The sequence below is a fragment of the Trichechus manatus genome, unplaced genomic scaffold, assembly GCF_000243295.1.
Source record: "Trichechus manatus latirostris isolate Lorelei unplaced genomic scaffold, TriManLat1.0 scaffold00099, whole genome shotgun sequence".
NCBI classification, from domain to species: domain Eukaryota; kingdom Metazoa; phylum Chordata; class Mammalia; order Sirenia; family Trichechidae; genus Trichechus; species Trichechus manatus.
Window position 1 is genome coordinate 4584873 of NW_004444035.1, and position 18303 is coordinate 4603175.

The 18303-nt window shown below is 44.4% G+C and overlaps 1 protein-coding gene across 2 annotated transcripts in view; it reads left to right on the forward strand.

The window, feature by feature from the left end:
• Positions 1 to 2032: 2032 nt before the first annotated feature.
• Positions 2033 to 18303, forward strand: part of ASAH1 (N-acylsphingosine amidohydrolase 1) — a 29593-nt gene continuing 13322 nt past the window's right edge. Inside the window, exons 1-2 of one of the 2 annotated variants that reach the window (XM_004382781.2) lie at positions 2033 to 2182; positions 14232 to 14278. In XM_004382781.2, coding sequence (XP_004382838.1) covers positions 2105 to 2182; positions 14232 to 14278 — 125 coding nt within the window. In that variant the 5' untranslated portion in view covers positions 2033 to 2104. Of the gene's footprint in view, positions 2183 to 11749; positions 12193 to 14231; positions 14279 to 18303 lie in introns of those variants that run through there. The other variant, XM_023737223.1, reaches the window with a different exon arrangement.

Consider the following 18303-nt stretch of genomic DNA (forward strand, 5'->3'; position numbering starts at 1 on the left):
TTTTGGTCCACTGCTTGTCCCCAATGTCCAGAAAAATGCTTGGCACATTGTAGTTACACAGTAAATATTTTAAAAATAATTAATGAACATTTGCTATAAGTTGCTTGCTTACTATTGATGCATGAACCCAAAAGCACTTTAATCATGTGATATGTTTCAAAAGTCAAACTTCCTTCTTAAAGACAACCACAAAAAAAAAAAAAAAAAAAAAAAAAGATGAAATGAAAAAAAAAAAAAAAAAAAAAAAAAACTTGTTGTCCTCGAGTCAATTGTGACTCATAGTGACCCTACAGGACAGAGTGGAAGTGCCCTAAGGGTTTCCAAGGAGTGGCTGGTGGATTCAAATTGCCAGCCTTTTGGTTAGCAGCCAATCTTTTTTTTTTTCTTATACTTTAGATGAAGGTTTACAGAACAAAGTAGCTTCTCATTAAACAATTAATACACATACTGTTTAGTGACATTGGTTAACAACCGCACGACATGTCAACACTCTCCCCTTCTCCATCTTGGGTCCCCCATGACCAGCTTTCCCATCCCCTCCTGCCTTCTAGTCCTTGCCCCCGGGCTGGTGTGCCCATTTAGTCTCATTTTGTTTTATGGGGCTGTCTAATCTTTGGCTGAAGGGCGAACCTTGGGAGTGACTTCATTACTGAGCTATAAGGGTGTCTGGGGGCCATACTCTCAGGGTTTCTCCAGTGTCTGTCAGACCAGTAAGTCTGGTCTTTTTTTTTCTTTTTTTGTGAGTTACAATTTTGTTCTGCATTCTTCTCCAGCTCTGTCCGGGGCCCTCTATTGTGATCCCTGTCAGAGCAGTCAGTGGGGGAGCCAGGCACCATCTAGTTGTAACAGCCAATCTCTTAACCACTGCGGCACCAGGGCTCCGAGACAGCCACACTGTCATCTAAACATTTATTAAAAAAAAAAAAAAAAATTAAATCTAAAACTAGAGAGGGAAAAACAAAGCCAAATTCTCATTTTCCAGCCTCCAAAGAAAAGGCAGTTTGATCATTCTAAGGGGGAAAAAAAAAAAAAAACAGATGGGTAAAATCTTAATTGCACACATATACAAACACGAAGGCACAAATACGTGACGATTTTGGTGACAATTAGTGTTCTGAGTTTTAAGGGAGCATTTTTTAAAATGCTGGTTAAAGAGGCTCAATCTGAAAGTACAACCCAGAGGGCAGGATTTCCTCTTGGATTCTAAACAACTTCGCCTACTTTAAAAAAAAAAAAAAAAAAACATCAGGGCGATGGCTTCCCGGACTGGCAGGAACGCGGGGCAAGCACTTGGACAGACCCGCAGTTTTTCAGAAGGAGACCATGCAGACGCCGACGGGCCCCGGCCCTTCCAGGTTAGGGTCCCCTTGGCCAACCCCAGCCTGCCCAGAGGGAGGTGAAAACGCACCGCTGCCGAATAGCTGAATAAAGCAGACACACGAGGTCCGCAGGTCCCCCCTGGTCGCCCCACCTTCGTCTAAGGGCAAGCCCTGAAGCCTAAGGTCTGAGACGTGTCCGCTGTGCCGTGGGTGATGATTCACCGGCCTGGAGGGTCCGAGGGGCCCCAGTGCGGACACCGGAGCCCGCCGCTGACCTCCTGACTCGCCGCGGACCAGCAAACGGGCCTGGTTCACGTCGCGCCTGGAGACCCCCCGAGTTCGTTTCCTGGGCGTTTGGCACCGAGGGGCCTCAGCGCAGAGCCCTCTTCCCGCCGCACAGCCCCCCAGAAGCGCGAGACCCCCACACCCGGGCCGCGCGGCCGAGCGCAGGGAGCTGGCTGGACCTTGTCGGGGAGCCGCCCCAGGGCCCCCCCTCCGGGGCGGGGCTCCGCTAGGACCCAACCACTGCCGAGCCGGGGGACGCCGGCGACGCCCCGCTTCCAGCGCCAGCACCGACTCCCGCTCTGCGGCCTCCCGCAGTGCGCGCCTCCTCCTCTCCGCTGCGCCCCGCGCGACGCCCGGGGGCCCGTCGTCTCCTCCGGCCCCGGCCCTCCGCGCCCCCCTGTCCCGGCGCGTGGTGCGTCCCGGCCTCCGGTCACGCGGCACGGGCTCTGCGCCTCCGGCCTCGGCGGGCGTCCCTCGCAGCGGCGTTGGTGGCTGCAGCGATGCTGGGCCGGGATCGCCTCCTCTCCGTCCTCCTGGCCGCGGCCGCCAGCTGCGCCATGGCGCAGCACGTACCGCCGGTGGGTGAGCTGGCACCGAGCGCGCGGACAGGGGCGCGCAGGTGCAGATGGGGCTGCGGGCGGGCGGGAAGGGCCGTGGGGAAACCCGGTTGCAAGCAGCGTCTTTGTCGGGGTCTGTGGTTTGGTGCGCGGGGACGTGGGTGCAGAGCGTGTTGGTGAGCTCCCCAGTTCCTACCCCCGTGTCTCGGTACAGGCTGGAACAAGAAAACCTTGCAGGGAATCCTAATCTCTGCAGAGTGGCTGGGTGTGACTTGCACGCCTTCACTTTGAGTGGTTGTACTTGTACCGCCAGTTCCAGGCCCTGGCATGTGACCTGTTCAGAGAAAAAGTTGCGGTCGGCCTGTGTGTACACAGCTCGACGGCCTCCATGGTGAACTGGGCATTCTCTGCCCGGTGACAGGTGTTTTCTCCCGAACAAGTCCCGGCTCTAGGTCCTGCCCCGTCACGGTAGAGCCCTGAGAGGACCTGCTGCAGCCTTCACTGCCCCGTCATGCCATCCCCTGTCACTGCCCCGAGGTTTTTCCCGCTGGGGAAGTCACAGGACCACAGACTTCATAAGTGCAGGAGACCTGAGGGACTAGCCCGATCTTTCCTGGTACAGAAGAGGAAGTAGACCTAGAGAGAGAAAATCCACAGCCAGAGGTCACACTTGTTTACAGAAGCGAGCCTAAAGTCATGCCTCGTACAGCCAAATCTGGGGCGCTTTCACAACTCTTCTTTTTCAGAGCAATAAGACTGCATTTTTCTTTGTCAACAGATAAGATAAATAGGACCCGGGGTGCATCTGAGGTGAGGCTAGGTGAGGTGATCCTGAATAACTTAGGGGGAGCCAGATGTGGGTTCTCCCTTTTTACTGTTTCTGTAAGGACGAGCTTTAAGAGTAAAATCATGGTGGAATATTATTCAGCCGTTAACAATTGGTATAATGTTAAGCGAAAAAAGCAGAATACAAAATACTGTGAACAGTGATATCAATAATAGAAAAGACACACAGTATATAAAAGGAGACAAAGATTTGGAATGTTACGTGGAAAAATTATTAGTTTGCTAAAGAGTTGGGTAGAAACCCTGATGGTGTAGTGGTTAAGAGCTCGGTTGCTAATCAAAAGGTCGGCAGTTCAAATCCGCCAGCCACGCCTTGGAAACCCTATGGGGCAATTCTGCTCTGCCCTGTAGGGGCGCTGTGAGTTGGAATCGACTCGACAGCAGCGGGTTTGGTTTTTCTGGCTTGTTTTTAGAGTTGAGTAGGAAATTAATTTGCTTTAGAGTGGTTAGGATTAGAGGAAATGTTGACAAATTTCATACTTTGATACTGTCAGTACGACTTAGCCAAAGACCACCACCAACACACCTATAATTGAACAAGTTAACTACATTGCTCTTTCCAGGGAGGGAGAACACACAGCGTGGAGAACCACAGGGCTCATTAGAGGATGGTGGTGGCGTTGGCTGTGGTCCAGGTGGCCCCCGACTCATGGTGACCCCACACACAATGGAACTAAATGCTGTGCGGTCCTGCACCATCCCCACAATCTGTCGCAGATCAGACCATTGTGATCCACAGGATTTTCACTGGCTGATTTTCCAAAGTAGATTGCGAGGCCTTTCTTCCTAGTCAGTCACTGAAACCTGTTCAACATCATCGCAACACCACAAGGCCCCAGTGACACATGGGTGGTGGCTGTGCCTGAGGTGCATTGGGAAGAGGATATTAGAAAGAACCTGTTACAGAATTTGCCCTTTGGTGGGGTGATTTGGGGGAAGGTCTAAAGAATTGGGTTTGCTGGCAGAAAGTGGGGCAATTCTATGATTGGGTAAAGAAGTAGCCTTCATTCATTTAGCAAGAGCATGGGGTGTTTTGTATTTTGTGGGTTGCCCGACACTCTTGCTTTTGTCTGTGCTTAGACAAAATCACGAAGTGGCCTTGCTTTGTCCCCTTTTATCATGGACTCAGAGTAACCGTGTCTGAGGTTGGTATGCTGTGAGATTAAGTCAGACAGGAGAAGAAAAATGCCCTGGCTGTGAGAGTCACACCAGCTTGTACTAACATCGAGGTCGTGCTATGCGTGTCACATCAGTGCTAGATGTCAGGGGTGGCTCTTTTCTGTTAGTTTCCACTTTCTCAATACTAATTTTTTTCAAGCGAAAATATTTTTAACGCTATCTTGAGAACAAGAAGAATCAACAACCCCTCAGTGAACTGACGGACTAGAACAGTGATTGTCAAATTGCCTGCAGCCACTGCTGTGTCAGTTTGGGAAGCTATTTTCAAAGGTCTTCAATGAAAGAGCAGGAGGAAGATGTGGCAGTCGGCTTCCGTAAAGATTTACAGCCTTGGAAACCCTATGGGGCCGTTCTACTCTGTCCTGTAGAGGCTCTGTGAGCCGGAATCCACTTGAGGGGAACGGGTTTGGTTTGGTTTGGTTTTGGTCAGTGAAAGGAGACCAATAAAGGCATAAAACTAGAATTATTAATTTAGAAGATTAGCGTCTATTCTGATTTTGTGGATGTCCAATTTTTGCAGTTTTTAAAAATATTCTTTCTTTTGTAGAGTGATGGCAAACGGTGATGTTGTGTGTGTGTGTATAGAGGGGAAGGGGTCATCTCAACATCTCTACTTGGCTGAATAAAAATTTGAACACCCTGTGCTGGGCACCAGTTATTTTTTATACAGGTCTGGAAAATCCTCGGACCCATTAGCTAAGACCCTTGGGACCTCATGGAAGTCTCGGGACCTCGTTCTCTGACAAGAATAAGCCATTTTTCAGTTTGAATCCTTATATGATAAACTCTTGGTAGCCTTATGTAGCAGGAAAGATTTCTCAAACTACTTTTGGATAAATATAAATAATGAGGACCGGCTTTAACTTACAAACAAAAGTCATTTGATTTGGACCATCTGTGGGGGTGTTTTGTTCTGGTTTTTGAGGCTTTTCACCATGTGACAGATGTCAAGGTCTTACTGAGTCATTCCCCATTATTGAATCTCTTAAAAGGCCTATTTTCTTAAAATTACAAAGGGGCAAGTGTGGTGGTGAGTGGCGCGCCACAAGAAAATGCTGGATCATCCAGGATCCTATGCGTAGTTAAGGATTTTAGAGTTACCCTAAGGATAATGGGAACCCATTGGGTGGTTTCAAACAAGAAATGACCAGAGAAATTTTTTTTTTTTCCTTTAAAATGATCAGTTTGGATTGGAGGGGAGCCAGAGTAGATTTGAGACTAGTCCAGGTGATTGGCATGAGGCTGGTACCAGTGGAAGGGGAGAGCGGGGCTGGGTCTACAGATATCTAAAAGGCAGAGAAGCAGAGCTCCGAGGGATGGGGTAGGAGGGTGAGGTGGCAACATAATACATCTCTGACTTGCTCAGCTGGGTGGATGGTGGCACCACTGTCAGGGAACATGAGGAGGGAAAAGTTTGGGGACTGAAGAATGAAGATTACTTTCATTTTGGTTCTGTTGAATTGCAGGTGGCAGGGAGAGAGCCAGCAAGGCGTTGGGACTGGAACGCAGAAGGGACATTGGGAGTCACGGTTGCCCTTGAATCAGTTCTAACTCGTGGCAACCCCGTATGTGTCAGAACGTGCTCCATAGGGTCTTCAGGGGCTGCTTTTCTGGAGGTAGATCACCAGGCCTTTCTTCCAGGGTACCTCAGGGTGGATTCAAACCTCCAACCTTTCCATTAGCAGCCGATCGCGTTAACCATTTGCACCACCCAGGGACTCCATTGGAAGTCACAGGCATAGTACAACGATGTGAAGCCGTAGGAGTGGGTGAGCTCACCTGGAAAGGGTAGAGAATGGGGAGGAGAGAAGGGTCTAGGCAAAGCCGAAGGAACCCGCACCGTTATGTGTCGGGGTAGAGAAGTTGGCGGCGTTGAAGCAACAGCCAGAGCCCAGGAGAATCGGGAGAGTGAGTGTTCCAGAGGCTCAGGGAGAGTCTGGGACGGGTTGCCTGTGTCATGTGCTGTTGAGAGGCCAAGCATCCATTGTGTTTGTCGACTGGGGCTCATTGGGAACCTTGGCCAGAGCAGTTTTGGGGGCAGAAAATAGATTGCTGTAGGTTTGGGAGTGACCAGAAAAAAAGGAACTAGAGTGAGTAGTAAATCCGAGCAGATTCATAAGATGCGTGAAAATGAAACAGAAGGACTCAGTAATTAATTGCTGACTTGAACAGCTTTCTGCATCAGCTTCTCCTGTGAGTAACAGCTTGGTTGGCATTAGCTACTGAATCCGCATTAGCCATGATTTTCAGTTTCCCAAATCGCATAAACCCCCTCTGGCCTATAGCCAGTTCTGTTGTATTGCACTTGCTTTTCCCCAGTATTCCAAAGGAAGGGGCACTTAGGTATAATCCGTTCACTTATTCAACAAATACTGCATGCCTACTGTGCTGCTGGAATGTGACAGGGTCCCTGCCCTCCTGGAGGATTTGTTTACACTCCTTTTACCTGAATGTAAGCGGTTTAATAGAGTATCATCCCATCAAAGCCCAGAAGACAAATGAAAAATCTGCATGCTCGCCTGAACTTGATGTATGCGTAAGGGGCATGCCTTAATTCAATAGATGTGTCTCTGCTAAGTTGTACATAGAAGACATTTTAGGAAACACATCTTATTTAGAAAACAGTTGTTGATGAATTAAAAATTGTCCTGCTATGATTATAGTCCAACTTCTTTTCTGATGGGTAGCAACACTGGTGTGAACTACTTTCTTAAAATTACCTGTTATAGTCGTTTTCTGAATATATGAAATGAGACAAGCACACGAGGGCTTTCTGAACTTTTTTGTACGTTATTAGAAACATACATTTCATTGTGGTCCTCACCAGTTCAGCAGGATTCAGACATGTTGAGCTGCACTAGTTATAACATTGCTTTTAGAGGTAGAGCCTTGAGTGGCTGAAAAAGCACTCTTGTCATTATAGAACTGACAGCTGAGAAGGTAGAGATTCTACTCTTGCTATATGGTACTTTCCTAAATATATTATGCCCAGTGGTTCTGTAATTAGTTTTTCTCAATGAGTGGGGAAGACATAAGAACTGATTAATTCAGAGAGGTTTGAGTTCCTATCAAATAACCAGAGTAAACAGAGAACTCACTGACGCATAAAGTCTTTTGAAGATTTTTTTTTTCCCCTAGAGTTTCAAATGTATTGAAACATCAGATTTTCACCACTTCATCTGGCCTAATGAAGCAGAACAGAGAGAAAGAGAGAGAGAAATTGATGGTAAATTTGATTTTTTTTCCCAGATGGTGGAGTAGCACGGTATACCAAGCATAGTACGTAATATCTGTACCTATCATCTATTTAAATTGTTACCTACTTTGATAAGTTTGTCTATTATTAAAACAATGTGTAGTTAAATTGGGGCATTTTAAGAGAACTTGAATAACAAAAGAGCTCGTTATAATTTTATCTCGGTCTGAAAATAGATTTTGAACCTGTCTTTCCCATGTAGAATTCTCCCTTGAGACCTAGGAAGTAGCTCTCTTTCCATCCTACCCCCAAAACTAACCTTTTTGTTTAAAATGGCTTTGATGGTAGTGCCTCCTGAGCACTGCAATACCCTGGTCTTCATAGCTTCTACCTTTCTTCTTGTCCGTCACATTTACCCTTTCTTCTTGCGGCCAGATTCTATGCAGATTTCATGTCTACTTATAGCAGAGCCACGATTATCATAGTAAAATGTCTCAGCAATCTCATATTCCTACAGTTATTATCACGATGATACTCTTTTACCTCTAGGACAGGTTGAATTCTCTCCTAAGCCTTGGCAGAGCACTTTCAACTTCCCCCACAGTTGTCTAGTAAGAAATGTGCCTAATAATTTGATTTTCATATTGAGTTTGGAACCCAGGGCATGCAAATATAGGGAGGGATGAGTCATTATTTGCTGTGTTGATTGTAGTCATCATCCGAAGCCCTGCACTAAGTGTCCACTGTCCCCTATTGGGAAGTAACTCGAGGCATTGGTTTTATTGTTACAGGTGTGTAATGGAGCAGGGAAAGCCCTGGACTGGCATCTGGACACGGACTCTGTATCAGCTGTGTCATCTACTAATCACTAACAGCCTTGCATCCAGAATAAACCAAAAAAAAACAAACGCATTGCCATCGAGTCGATTCCAACTTATAGTTACCCTGTAGGACAGAGTAGAACTGCCCCGTAGGGTCTCCAAGGAGCAGCTGGTGGACTCGAACTGCCGACCTTTTGATTAGCAGTCCAAACTCTTTTACCAACTGAGCTACCAGGGCTCCTGCATCCAGAACAGGCCTGTAAAATTTCTTACAGTGTGAAATTTAATAAAAGTGCATAAATTGGATTTTTGTGAATCAAATCACATTTTAAGCTGACCACAAGATCTGATATTTAGAAAAATTGTATGGCGAATAAGTTAGTATGAAGTGAGACTTTGTTCTAAGGTTAACTGCCCTTATTAAATGACCTGCTTGGAAAATTCCTGTTTGTACATTAAGACTTTCTGTGAACTAGGGTGCTACTTTTTGGAGATTCATTTTCAAATTAACTAAAAAAAGTAGTAGTGAACTTTCGAGTGTCATGCCCACCAATTGCAGGAGCTTTTATTATTTTTAAATAATTTGAGATCCCAACAGCTAAAGAAAATTTTTAAATGATGTCGAAGAATTGGTCTCTGAAAATCCTCCAACCAACCAACCAACCCATTGCTGTCGAGTCGGTTCTGACTCATAGAGGCCCTATAGGACAGAGTAGAACTGCCCAGTAGGGTTTCCAAGGAGCGGCTGGTGGATTCGAACCTCTGACTTTTGGTTAGCAGCCAAATGCTTAACCACTGCGCCACCAGGGCTCCAGAATTAATCAATTGTAGGCACCCTCTAATCTCATACTGCAGTGATGAATAAAAATTTAGCTTACTTTCAACATCCTTCCCTCTGCCTTTCTTTTTTTTAGCAGCTTTATTGAGATATAATTCACATACCATACAATTTACCTATTAAACATGTACAATCCAATGACTTATATATTCACAGAATTGTCCTACCATCACAACTGATTTTAGAACATTTTTGTCACCCCAACAAGAAACCCTGCATCCTTTAGATCCCCAAGTCCCCCATCCCTTTCCCCCTAGCTCTAGACAACCACCAACATACTGTCTGTTTCTATAGATTTGCCTGTTGTGAACATTTCATAGAAAGGAGAGCATACAGTATGTGGTCCTTTGTGACTGGCTTCTTTTCCTTAGGATAATGTTTTCGTGGTCCGTCTGTGTTGTAGCATGCATCAGTACATCATTCCCTTTTGTTGCTGGATAGAGTTCCCTCGTATGGATAGCCCACGTTTTGTTTATTCATTCGTCAGGTGATGGGTGATCGGGTTATTCCCGTTTTTTGGCTGTTGTGACTGACGCTGCATTGGACACTGGTGTACAAGTTTCTGTGTGGACAGACATTTTCATTTCTCTTGGGTATAATCTGTCTGAGGGGAATTGCTGGATCGTATGATAACTGTGTTTATCCATTTGAGGAAGGGCAAGACATCTTGCCACAGCAGCTGCACCAGCATTGTACGAGGGTTCTGATTTCTGCACCTCCTAGCCAATGTTTGTTATTATCTGTCTTTTTTATTATATGCTATTGGGTGTGAAACGTTGTCTCATTCTGGTTTGAGATGCATCTCCTTGATGGCGAATGATATTGAGCGTCTTTTCCTGCGCTTGTTGGCCAAGGATGAGCTGTGGAGGCCCAACTGCACACTGCCTGCCTCCCGGGCTGGACTGAGGCCTGAGCTCCCCAGCCACAGAGCCAGGAGCGCCAGACAGTGGCTCTCTGAGACTGGAAAACTTCCCTTTGTTCCAGGCGGGTTCAGATTTGGAGTGGATTTTGGTTTTGTCCCCCATGCTGCCCCTTTTTTTGTTACTCATGTTTGTCTTTGATTCTCCCTCAGCGCTCGCCCCTGACTCCCGTCTTTCTTCACAGACATCTTTTCTTTCCTCTTTCCTCTTCCCTCCCCGAGTCCCTTAGTTCCTCTCCAGCCTGGGGGCAGGGCGTGTGGAGAAGCCCAGGCCTGAGAGTCCATCCTCTGTCCTTCCTGGAGCCCAGGGAGCCAGGAGAAGGGGGTGGCGGCCCAGCCCCCCTGCACTGAGGGAGAATTGGGGCTCTCAGGCCTGCGCACTGCTCTGCCTTTTCTCCCCTTTTCCCAGGACTGGGCCACTTCTGGGTGGGGCGGCAGGTTCCAGCTTGGCTCAGAATGAGAATATAAGAACTACAAGCAAAATTTCTATTAAGTTTTGTGTCTTCAAAGTTTGTATATCTTCTTTGGAGAAATGACTGTTTAGATCCTTTAGCCCATTTTTTTAAATTGGGTCATTTGTCTTTTTATTATTGAGTTCTAAGAGTTCTTTTTATATTCTAGATCCAAGTCCCTTATCAGATACATGATTTGCAGTTGATCGTAAATGTGACAGAGTCCCTGGATGGTGGGAACAGTTAACACACTCGGCTGCTAACTGAAAGGTTTGAGGTTGGAGTCCATCCAGAGGCACCTCGGAAGAAAGGCCTGGCAATCAACTTCTGAAAAAAAAATCAGCCATTGAAAACCCTATGGAGTATAGTTCTACTCTGACCACACAGGGTTTATTTCTGTGCTCTTAATTTTATTCCATTTGTCTATGTGTCTGTCCTTATGCGAGTACCACACTGCTTTGATACTGTAACTTTGTAGTAAGTTTTGAAATTAGGAAGTTTAAGTCCTCCAACTTTGTTCTTGTTTTTCAAGATTGTTTTGGCTCTTCTGTGTCCCCTTGAATTTCCATGTGAATTTTAGGATCAACTGGTCTCCTTCCACAAAGAAGCCAGCTGGGATTTTGATAGCAGTTGCATTGAATCTGTAGATCAATTTGGGGAGTATATTGCCATCTTAAAAATATTAAGTTTTCTGATCCATGAACACAGGATATCCTTCCATTTGTTTTGGTCTTCCGTTTCTCTCAGCAGTGTTTTGTAGTTTTCATTGTACAAGTCTTGCACTTTGTTGGTTAACTTTATTCCTGAGTATTGTATTCTTTTTGATGCTATCACAAATGGAATTGTTTTCTTCATATCATTTTTCGGTTTGCTCATTGCTGCTGTGTAGACATAGCAGTGACTTTTGATGGACACATCCCTGTCTCCTCCACCTTTCTTTTCTCTCAGCCCTTCTTCACTTCTATACACTTGAACTCTTGCTTAGTCAAAGTTGATAACGTAATTGTTACTGTCATTGAGGCTTCCACGCTTTGTCTATGTTTCCTTTTAAGGAAATGAAAACCATCAATAGTTAGAGAAGTATGACTGGTGAACATTGATCTTTACTCTGTGTGCTTTGATTACATTTCTTCCAAAGCTAAAGCACCTAGTGGACTTGAAGAATATTCAGATGTATTCTCTACCAATTACTCAGAATCATGCCACATCTTAGTTTGCTTCCTACTTAGTTTGCTTCGTGAAGCCTTGGTGGCGCAGTGGTTAAAAGCTTGGCTGCTAACCAAAATGTCAGCAGTTCGAATCCAGCAGACGTTCCTTGGAAACCCTGTGGGGCAGTTCTCCTCGGTCCTGCAGGGTCACTGTGAGTCCGAGTCAACTAGATGGCAGTGGGTTTGTTTTCTGTTGTTGTGGTACACATTTATATCATGATTTTCTTGTACATTTTTTTTTCCTGGAGTTTCTAATTGATTTTTTTTTTTCTTATGATGGGCTGGGGGAAATAGTTTGCTTACTTGGGATTCATTGTTAGTGTTCCCTCTCATCAAAATTCATTGAAAGTATTTATATGTTATTCCTGGTCAGTAATGAGATTTTACATATTTCATCTTTGAAAATGTCTCTTCACCTAGATACTGTGGCAGGCCGAATAGTGGCTCCCCAAAGATGTCCATATCCTAATCCCCGGAACCTGTGAATATGTTACCTTTTATGGCAGAAAGGACTTTGTAGATGCCATTTAGCTAAGAATTCTATGATGGGGGCATTATTCGGGATTATCCAGGTGAGCCCGATTTAATCACAGGGGCCTTATAAGAGGGATCCAGGAGGTCAGAGAAGAGAAAAGATGCTACTCTATGAGCTCTGAAGCAGGGCTTCGAACCAGTTTGAACTGGTTCAGTCATGGCCGACAAAGCAAAACCAGAACAGAGTCGAATTTTTACAGTTTAGGTGATCTGGAACTTTAAACAGAATGGGAAAAATTAGAGGTTGAAGCCCTGGAACGGGAGACTCGGAAGAAGCACAGTGAGCCCTTTCAGGAGCCTGATGTGTAAGACTGGATTACTGGCAGGATCCTGGAGAGCGACACACATTCAGAGCAGCGCAGTCTGCCACCATCTTTGAGCCGAGCACTGCTGTTTCCCACTCCGCTCAAAATCCTCCGGGCAAGAGATTTGGTTGCTATGCAGCATGCTACTCTTGTTTTCTAACAGGGAGATTAAGTTTCTAGCAGGGCTTCAACCTGTAATTTTTTCACATCTGTTTACAGGACCTTCAGTTTAACCCACCTTACATCCTTACTTATTATTCTTATTTCCAGAATAATTGCTGCCCCCAAAACAGAGCTTATATGTAAAACTTACACTGTGGTAAAGTTGTTTTGATGACAATTAATCACAAGTTATTGAATCACAAGTAATGTCAAGCTACTTTATACACTTCCTGTGTTATTAAATGTTAAAACAAGATGTGAGATCCATTCTCATACAAATTTGCAACAGGTATGTTTTCTGAGCTCAAACTACAGTTCCAGTGGTTTCCTTCCATACCCCAGTTCTTGTGCGTTGGTACTTCTTTGTAAAAAATTGTTTGAATTTTATAGTACTGGGTCTGTAGTGGAGGGGCGATAAACATGGTTACTATCTTGAACTAGTCATAAAGAATCATAGGGTCTGTGTAACTTTGATAATTTTATGTTCGGAACAAATTCTGTTTTGCTCTTAAGCTTGAATAACTCTCCCCAAAGACAGTCTCATTCATTCGTTGTCTTAGTCAGTGGCCTCTACGTTGGGGACTGGTCTTCATCTCAAGAAGAACAGAGAGACACAAACAGATAATTATAATGCAATGTCATAAATATGGAGATGTATACAAATGCTGTGGGAGTATAGAGGAGGCCATGACTATTTTTATGTAGAGGGTAGGTGAAGACTTCGCAAAGAAGACAGTATTTGAACTGGGTCTTAGAAGATAACCAAAAGTTTACCAGAAAGAAAAAGAGGAAACAGTCCATGCTGTTCCCTGGATGAGAGAGCATTAAGAAGTGGTTGATTTGTGTGGCTATACTTATTAGGAGGAGTGGCAGGAGATGAGGCTGGGATGGTAATTTATAAGCAGATTGTGAAGGGCCCTGCTCAGTGTGCCCTGAAAATCTGGTTTGGGATGCAAATTCCAAGGCAGATTGCAATAGACTTGGCTTATAAATTCAAATAACACCACATCCTATAAAGTAATGGGAGCCTTGGTGGTGCAATGGCTGCTAACCCAAAGGTCGGCAGTTTGAATCCACCAGCTGCGCCTTGGAAACCCTCGGGGGCAGTTCTACTCTGTCTTGCAGGGGCACTATGAGTCGGAATCGACTCGACGGCACCTAAAACAACATAAAGTAACGTACTTTTAGTGATAAATCAACTCAGTATAAACATTTTCCATCTACTTTCTCACATTTTCTTTTTAGTCAACGTATTTGCAATGTAAGAGCCAGATTACAACACCCGGCACTTGGGGTTGCCATGAGTCAGAATGGACTCCACAGCAACAGATTGGGTTGGTTTCTGTTTGTTTGGTTTGGTTTGGTTTTGGGCACTTGTGCAAATTGAACCGAGACGAAAAACACAGTTAATGGTTTGGGATTTCCAGAAGTAGAAGTTTCTGTGGAAGGAAAAGGCCCTTATTTTAAGGGGTATTGAAATAGCCTAAAAAGGCAAAATCATATTTGATTTTGTCTTCACAAACTGTGACTTTTTTTTTGGTTACAAATTATTCAGTTAGCAAGCATTTGTTACGTATTGAAACTTTCGATTTTCTTTGTGTTTCAAATAGTGGACAGAAGACTGCAGAAGATCGATGTATCCCCCTTCTGGACCAACGTGAGTAAACATCAGGTGTTCAAAACTCACTTTGACCTTTGAGGTGATTTTTTTCCTATCTAGTGACCTCTTTCATAAAAATAACGGCATATGAATAAAAACTGACGTGTCATCTTCTATCCCGAGACAAAATATTTTTTTCCTCAGGCTTGTGTATTATGCATTTGGCTAAGACCCTTGACAAATATGAAGACACTCATTATTAAAATGTCCGTTATCAAAATCATAGAAAAACAGGGGCAGGCGTTCCCTTCTCCACTAACTCCTGTATCCACTGCTAAGTATTTTTCTAATCTTGACAAGTTAAGTCTGTATTCAGTCTTGTGACAGAGTTGACCCTGGGGTTCTCTGTGGTACTTGGACATAAATCACCAGATTTTACTGGAACAGAAAAGGGTAGGGCCTCATAAGTGAAATATTCAAGAAATAAACTGCAGTCTGATAATCAAAGCTCTGAAGGACAGAACAGGATTGGAAAACACAGGGAAGAGCCATACATCAGTTATACTGCTATTGTCTAAATAATGGATTCTAAATCCCAGATAGAGTGAAACTGAATAAATTGAATTCTTTTGGTTTACTCACCTTTGTGTGCCAAGAGGCAAATATTTGGCAGGAATTAATTTAGAGGTAGCCAGCTTCAGCATTATTCCAGCCCTCTCTTGAATGGCTTACTCTCTCACAGTCTTCCGCTAGCACCATCTTGCTCCGGGTTTTCAGAGCCTCATTGACTGATCTTTTGGCTGGTCTCACTGCCCCAGCTCATGGAACATTTAATGAGCACCTTCCATGTTGAAGGCCTTTGCTCTCTTTCCTGTATGCCTGGTGTGTGTCTGCTGAGTCCATGGCCCTGAAAAACCTTCCCTGTTTAGACATTTAACTAGTTTTACATTGCTGTGTGTATGTGTGTCTGAGTGTGCGTTTGTGTGTGTGCACATGGATACACACATATATACACATAGGAAGGAGCCCTGGTGGCACAGTGGTTAAACACTTGGCTGCTAACCGAAAGGTTGGCGGTTTGAACCCACCAGCCGCTCCGCAGGAGAAAGATGTGGGGGTCTGCTTCTGTAAAGAGTACAGTGTTGGAACCCCTTGGGGCAGTTCTGCTGTGTCCTATAGGGTTGCTACGAGTCAGAATCAACTCAATGGCAGTGGGTTTTTTAACACATGTATACACATTTATACATACCTATACGTGTGTATGTTTATATATATGTAATGTGTGTGTGTGGATGTGTATATATATATATATATATATATATATATATACATCTATATATAATTTTCTTCCGCCTTGGTATTCCTGCTGAATTCCTTTGCTAGCCTTCTTTCCTACACAAAAATCGTAATATTTGCTGTAATCCTCTGAACAAAAAATGAATCTTGAGATCTGGGAAAGAAGTGTGGTGCTCATATACTTTTGAATGAAGAGCCATCCTCCTGTACCCGTGAGGTCATCCTTTTCAATCAGGCACATAGGTTCTGGAGGGATATAGAGTGAAATTGAGGGAGGAGTGAGACACCAGTTATCCCACCTGACCAGTCAGATCAATGCTGGACAGCAAGGCACTGGCAGCAGATCACGCCTGTATCCATCTGAACACCACTGTGTCTCTTCCCTGCTGCTCACTGGGTGCTTAGAACCTGCTGGCATATTTGTCTGTGTGTGTATTATGTCACTCGGACTAACGTCGAAGCCACCTGGGAGCCCCGTGGGTTTACTCAGTGCTTAATACTGATTATGCTGACCTGCTCACAGCAAATGCTGAATCTCAGAAATAACTCATTTATATTCATTGTAGCAAAGTTGGAAAACAGACCATCAGTTGTCTCTGCTGCTGAGTATCTTTTGTGTATTTCATGTAATCCTCACTATTTTTATAAGGTAAATGCTCGTCTATGAGAAATAGAGGTGAAGATGTTAAATACCAAGATATTTTTGAAGATTGTTTAATGAGAGGTAACGTGGGATTATGGTTAACTTTTAGTTTTTAGTGTAGTTTTCTTAATCCAATTAACCAGTTTTCTCAAAGAATTCTGATTAATGGAGGTTTTACTGTAGAGAGGTTTCTGAGGTCTCCCTTCCTCACTTTACTGAAATCCCCTCTGTAATGAGTTCATTTCCTTTTTGGAATCCTTGAACCTACCTGAGCCTCTTGACTGGAAGAGAATCAGTAGTTTAGGGGAGATACAGGGCATGGTTTGAGTTTCGTTAGATGCTGGGAGGAGCTGCTGATGGAGTTCATGGGAGAACACATATTTTATGAGTGCCACCGGCATGCATAGCACCAATCCAAAAAAACCATACCCGTTGCCGTTGAGTCGATTCCGACTCATAGCGACCCTATAGGACAGAGTAGATCTGCGCCATAGGGTTTCCAAGGAGCGGCTGGTGGATTTGAACTGCTGACCTTTTGGTTAGCAGCCAAGCTCTTAACCACCGAGCCACCAGGGCTTCCTGCATAGCACCAGTGAGCACTAATTTATCCATGATTGCCACCAGACACAGAAATCCAAATGCATGCTGGGGGAGCCCGCTCATGATAGGGAGACGGTAATTTACATGCGAAATTATGGTCAGTCAGAAACTGCGTGAATTTGTTTTAATGAAAAGCTTTATCTTAGGATTTAAACATTGTAAGTTTTTAATGTGGATATCAGCTACTAAAGAAATGGGAACTTGAAAGTGTTTGGGGAAGCACAAAATTCTCCCATTGTTATTTCATTTAAATTTATATTTCCGAAAGGGAGTGTGCTTCCGTTTTCTACCTAAATCACCAGGTGAGTGGTCACTAAGGAACGCTTTCATTAAACCTTCGACACACAGCGAGGCACCAACTCAGCCACATTATTTACAGATTCAGGTAACTATTCATGGTAAAACAAGTATAAATAGAAGCGTCATTGGAGACTTAAATTAGGAAATAACCCATCCCTGCTGTAGACATACATTTGTGTAACATTTTAATCTGAGAGCCTGGAAATGTAGCAAACACCAGAGTGTACTTTATGCTGCTCTGGGCTGAGCAATAATGGCACAAATGCTGACTCATTTTAGGCATAGTTTTCAGCTGATACATCACTGGCTCCACGGCACGCCCTTAAAGGGTATTTCTGTTTAATAGCAAGTGCCAGCAGATAATGTTTCTGTAGCTACAGAGATAGTTGTGGGGTTCATCTACCAGGAATATAGTCCTGCTCTGCTGATAAGGGAGTGGACATTCCTGTAGCCTCATAGGGAAACGGTTGTATGTGCATTTAAGAGGAAGACATTGGCGGATGAGTGTGGCAGTACAGTGCTGGAGTTTGACCTCAGTACCAAGGTCTGAGAAAAGAGGAAGTCTAGGAGGGAAGATTCTTGAAGCCAGTGGTGGGAAGTGAAAACACGGAGCCACCGTGGGGCTTAAAAGGCTTCTTCTTGCTGACACTAGAAACAATGGTTTCTCAGTGGTGTCCGACGGTCTGAGAAGAAATTGTAAGACTGGGAGACCAACTGGACAAGTGTCCAGAGCCTAGACTAAATCTTCGCAGAGATTTGTTGGTGGTTGCCATTGAGCTGGCTCTGACTCATGGTGACCCCATGTACAACAGAACAAAACATTGCTCAGTCCTGAGCCATCTTCACAATAGTTGGTGTGCTCAAGTCCATTGTGGTGGTCACTGTGTTTTCTGAGTGCCTTCCCACCTAGGGGCTCCTCTTCCAGCGCTGTATCAGACAGTATTCCGTGGCGGAGATTTAGGAGGGAAAAAAGGCAGGTGTTTTCTAGCAGTGATATTCAGACTCTAGCTCTTGAGCCACAGTTGATTTTTTCACAGGTCACCAGTTCACATTAATCTTCCAGAATGTATGTTCTGTTCCACGGTTTCTGAGACTACTTGACTGTATGTGAAGCACCAGAGGGAAAATGAACTTTCTTTGCAAATTTCAGTTGGAGTAACCAACTTCTATTTTTTTTTTTTATTAAGACTATGTCTCTAACATATCCTAACATATCCATCTAGCTAAAACTATCTACCCATCC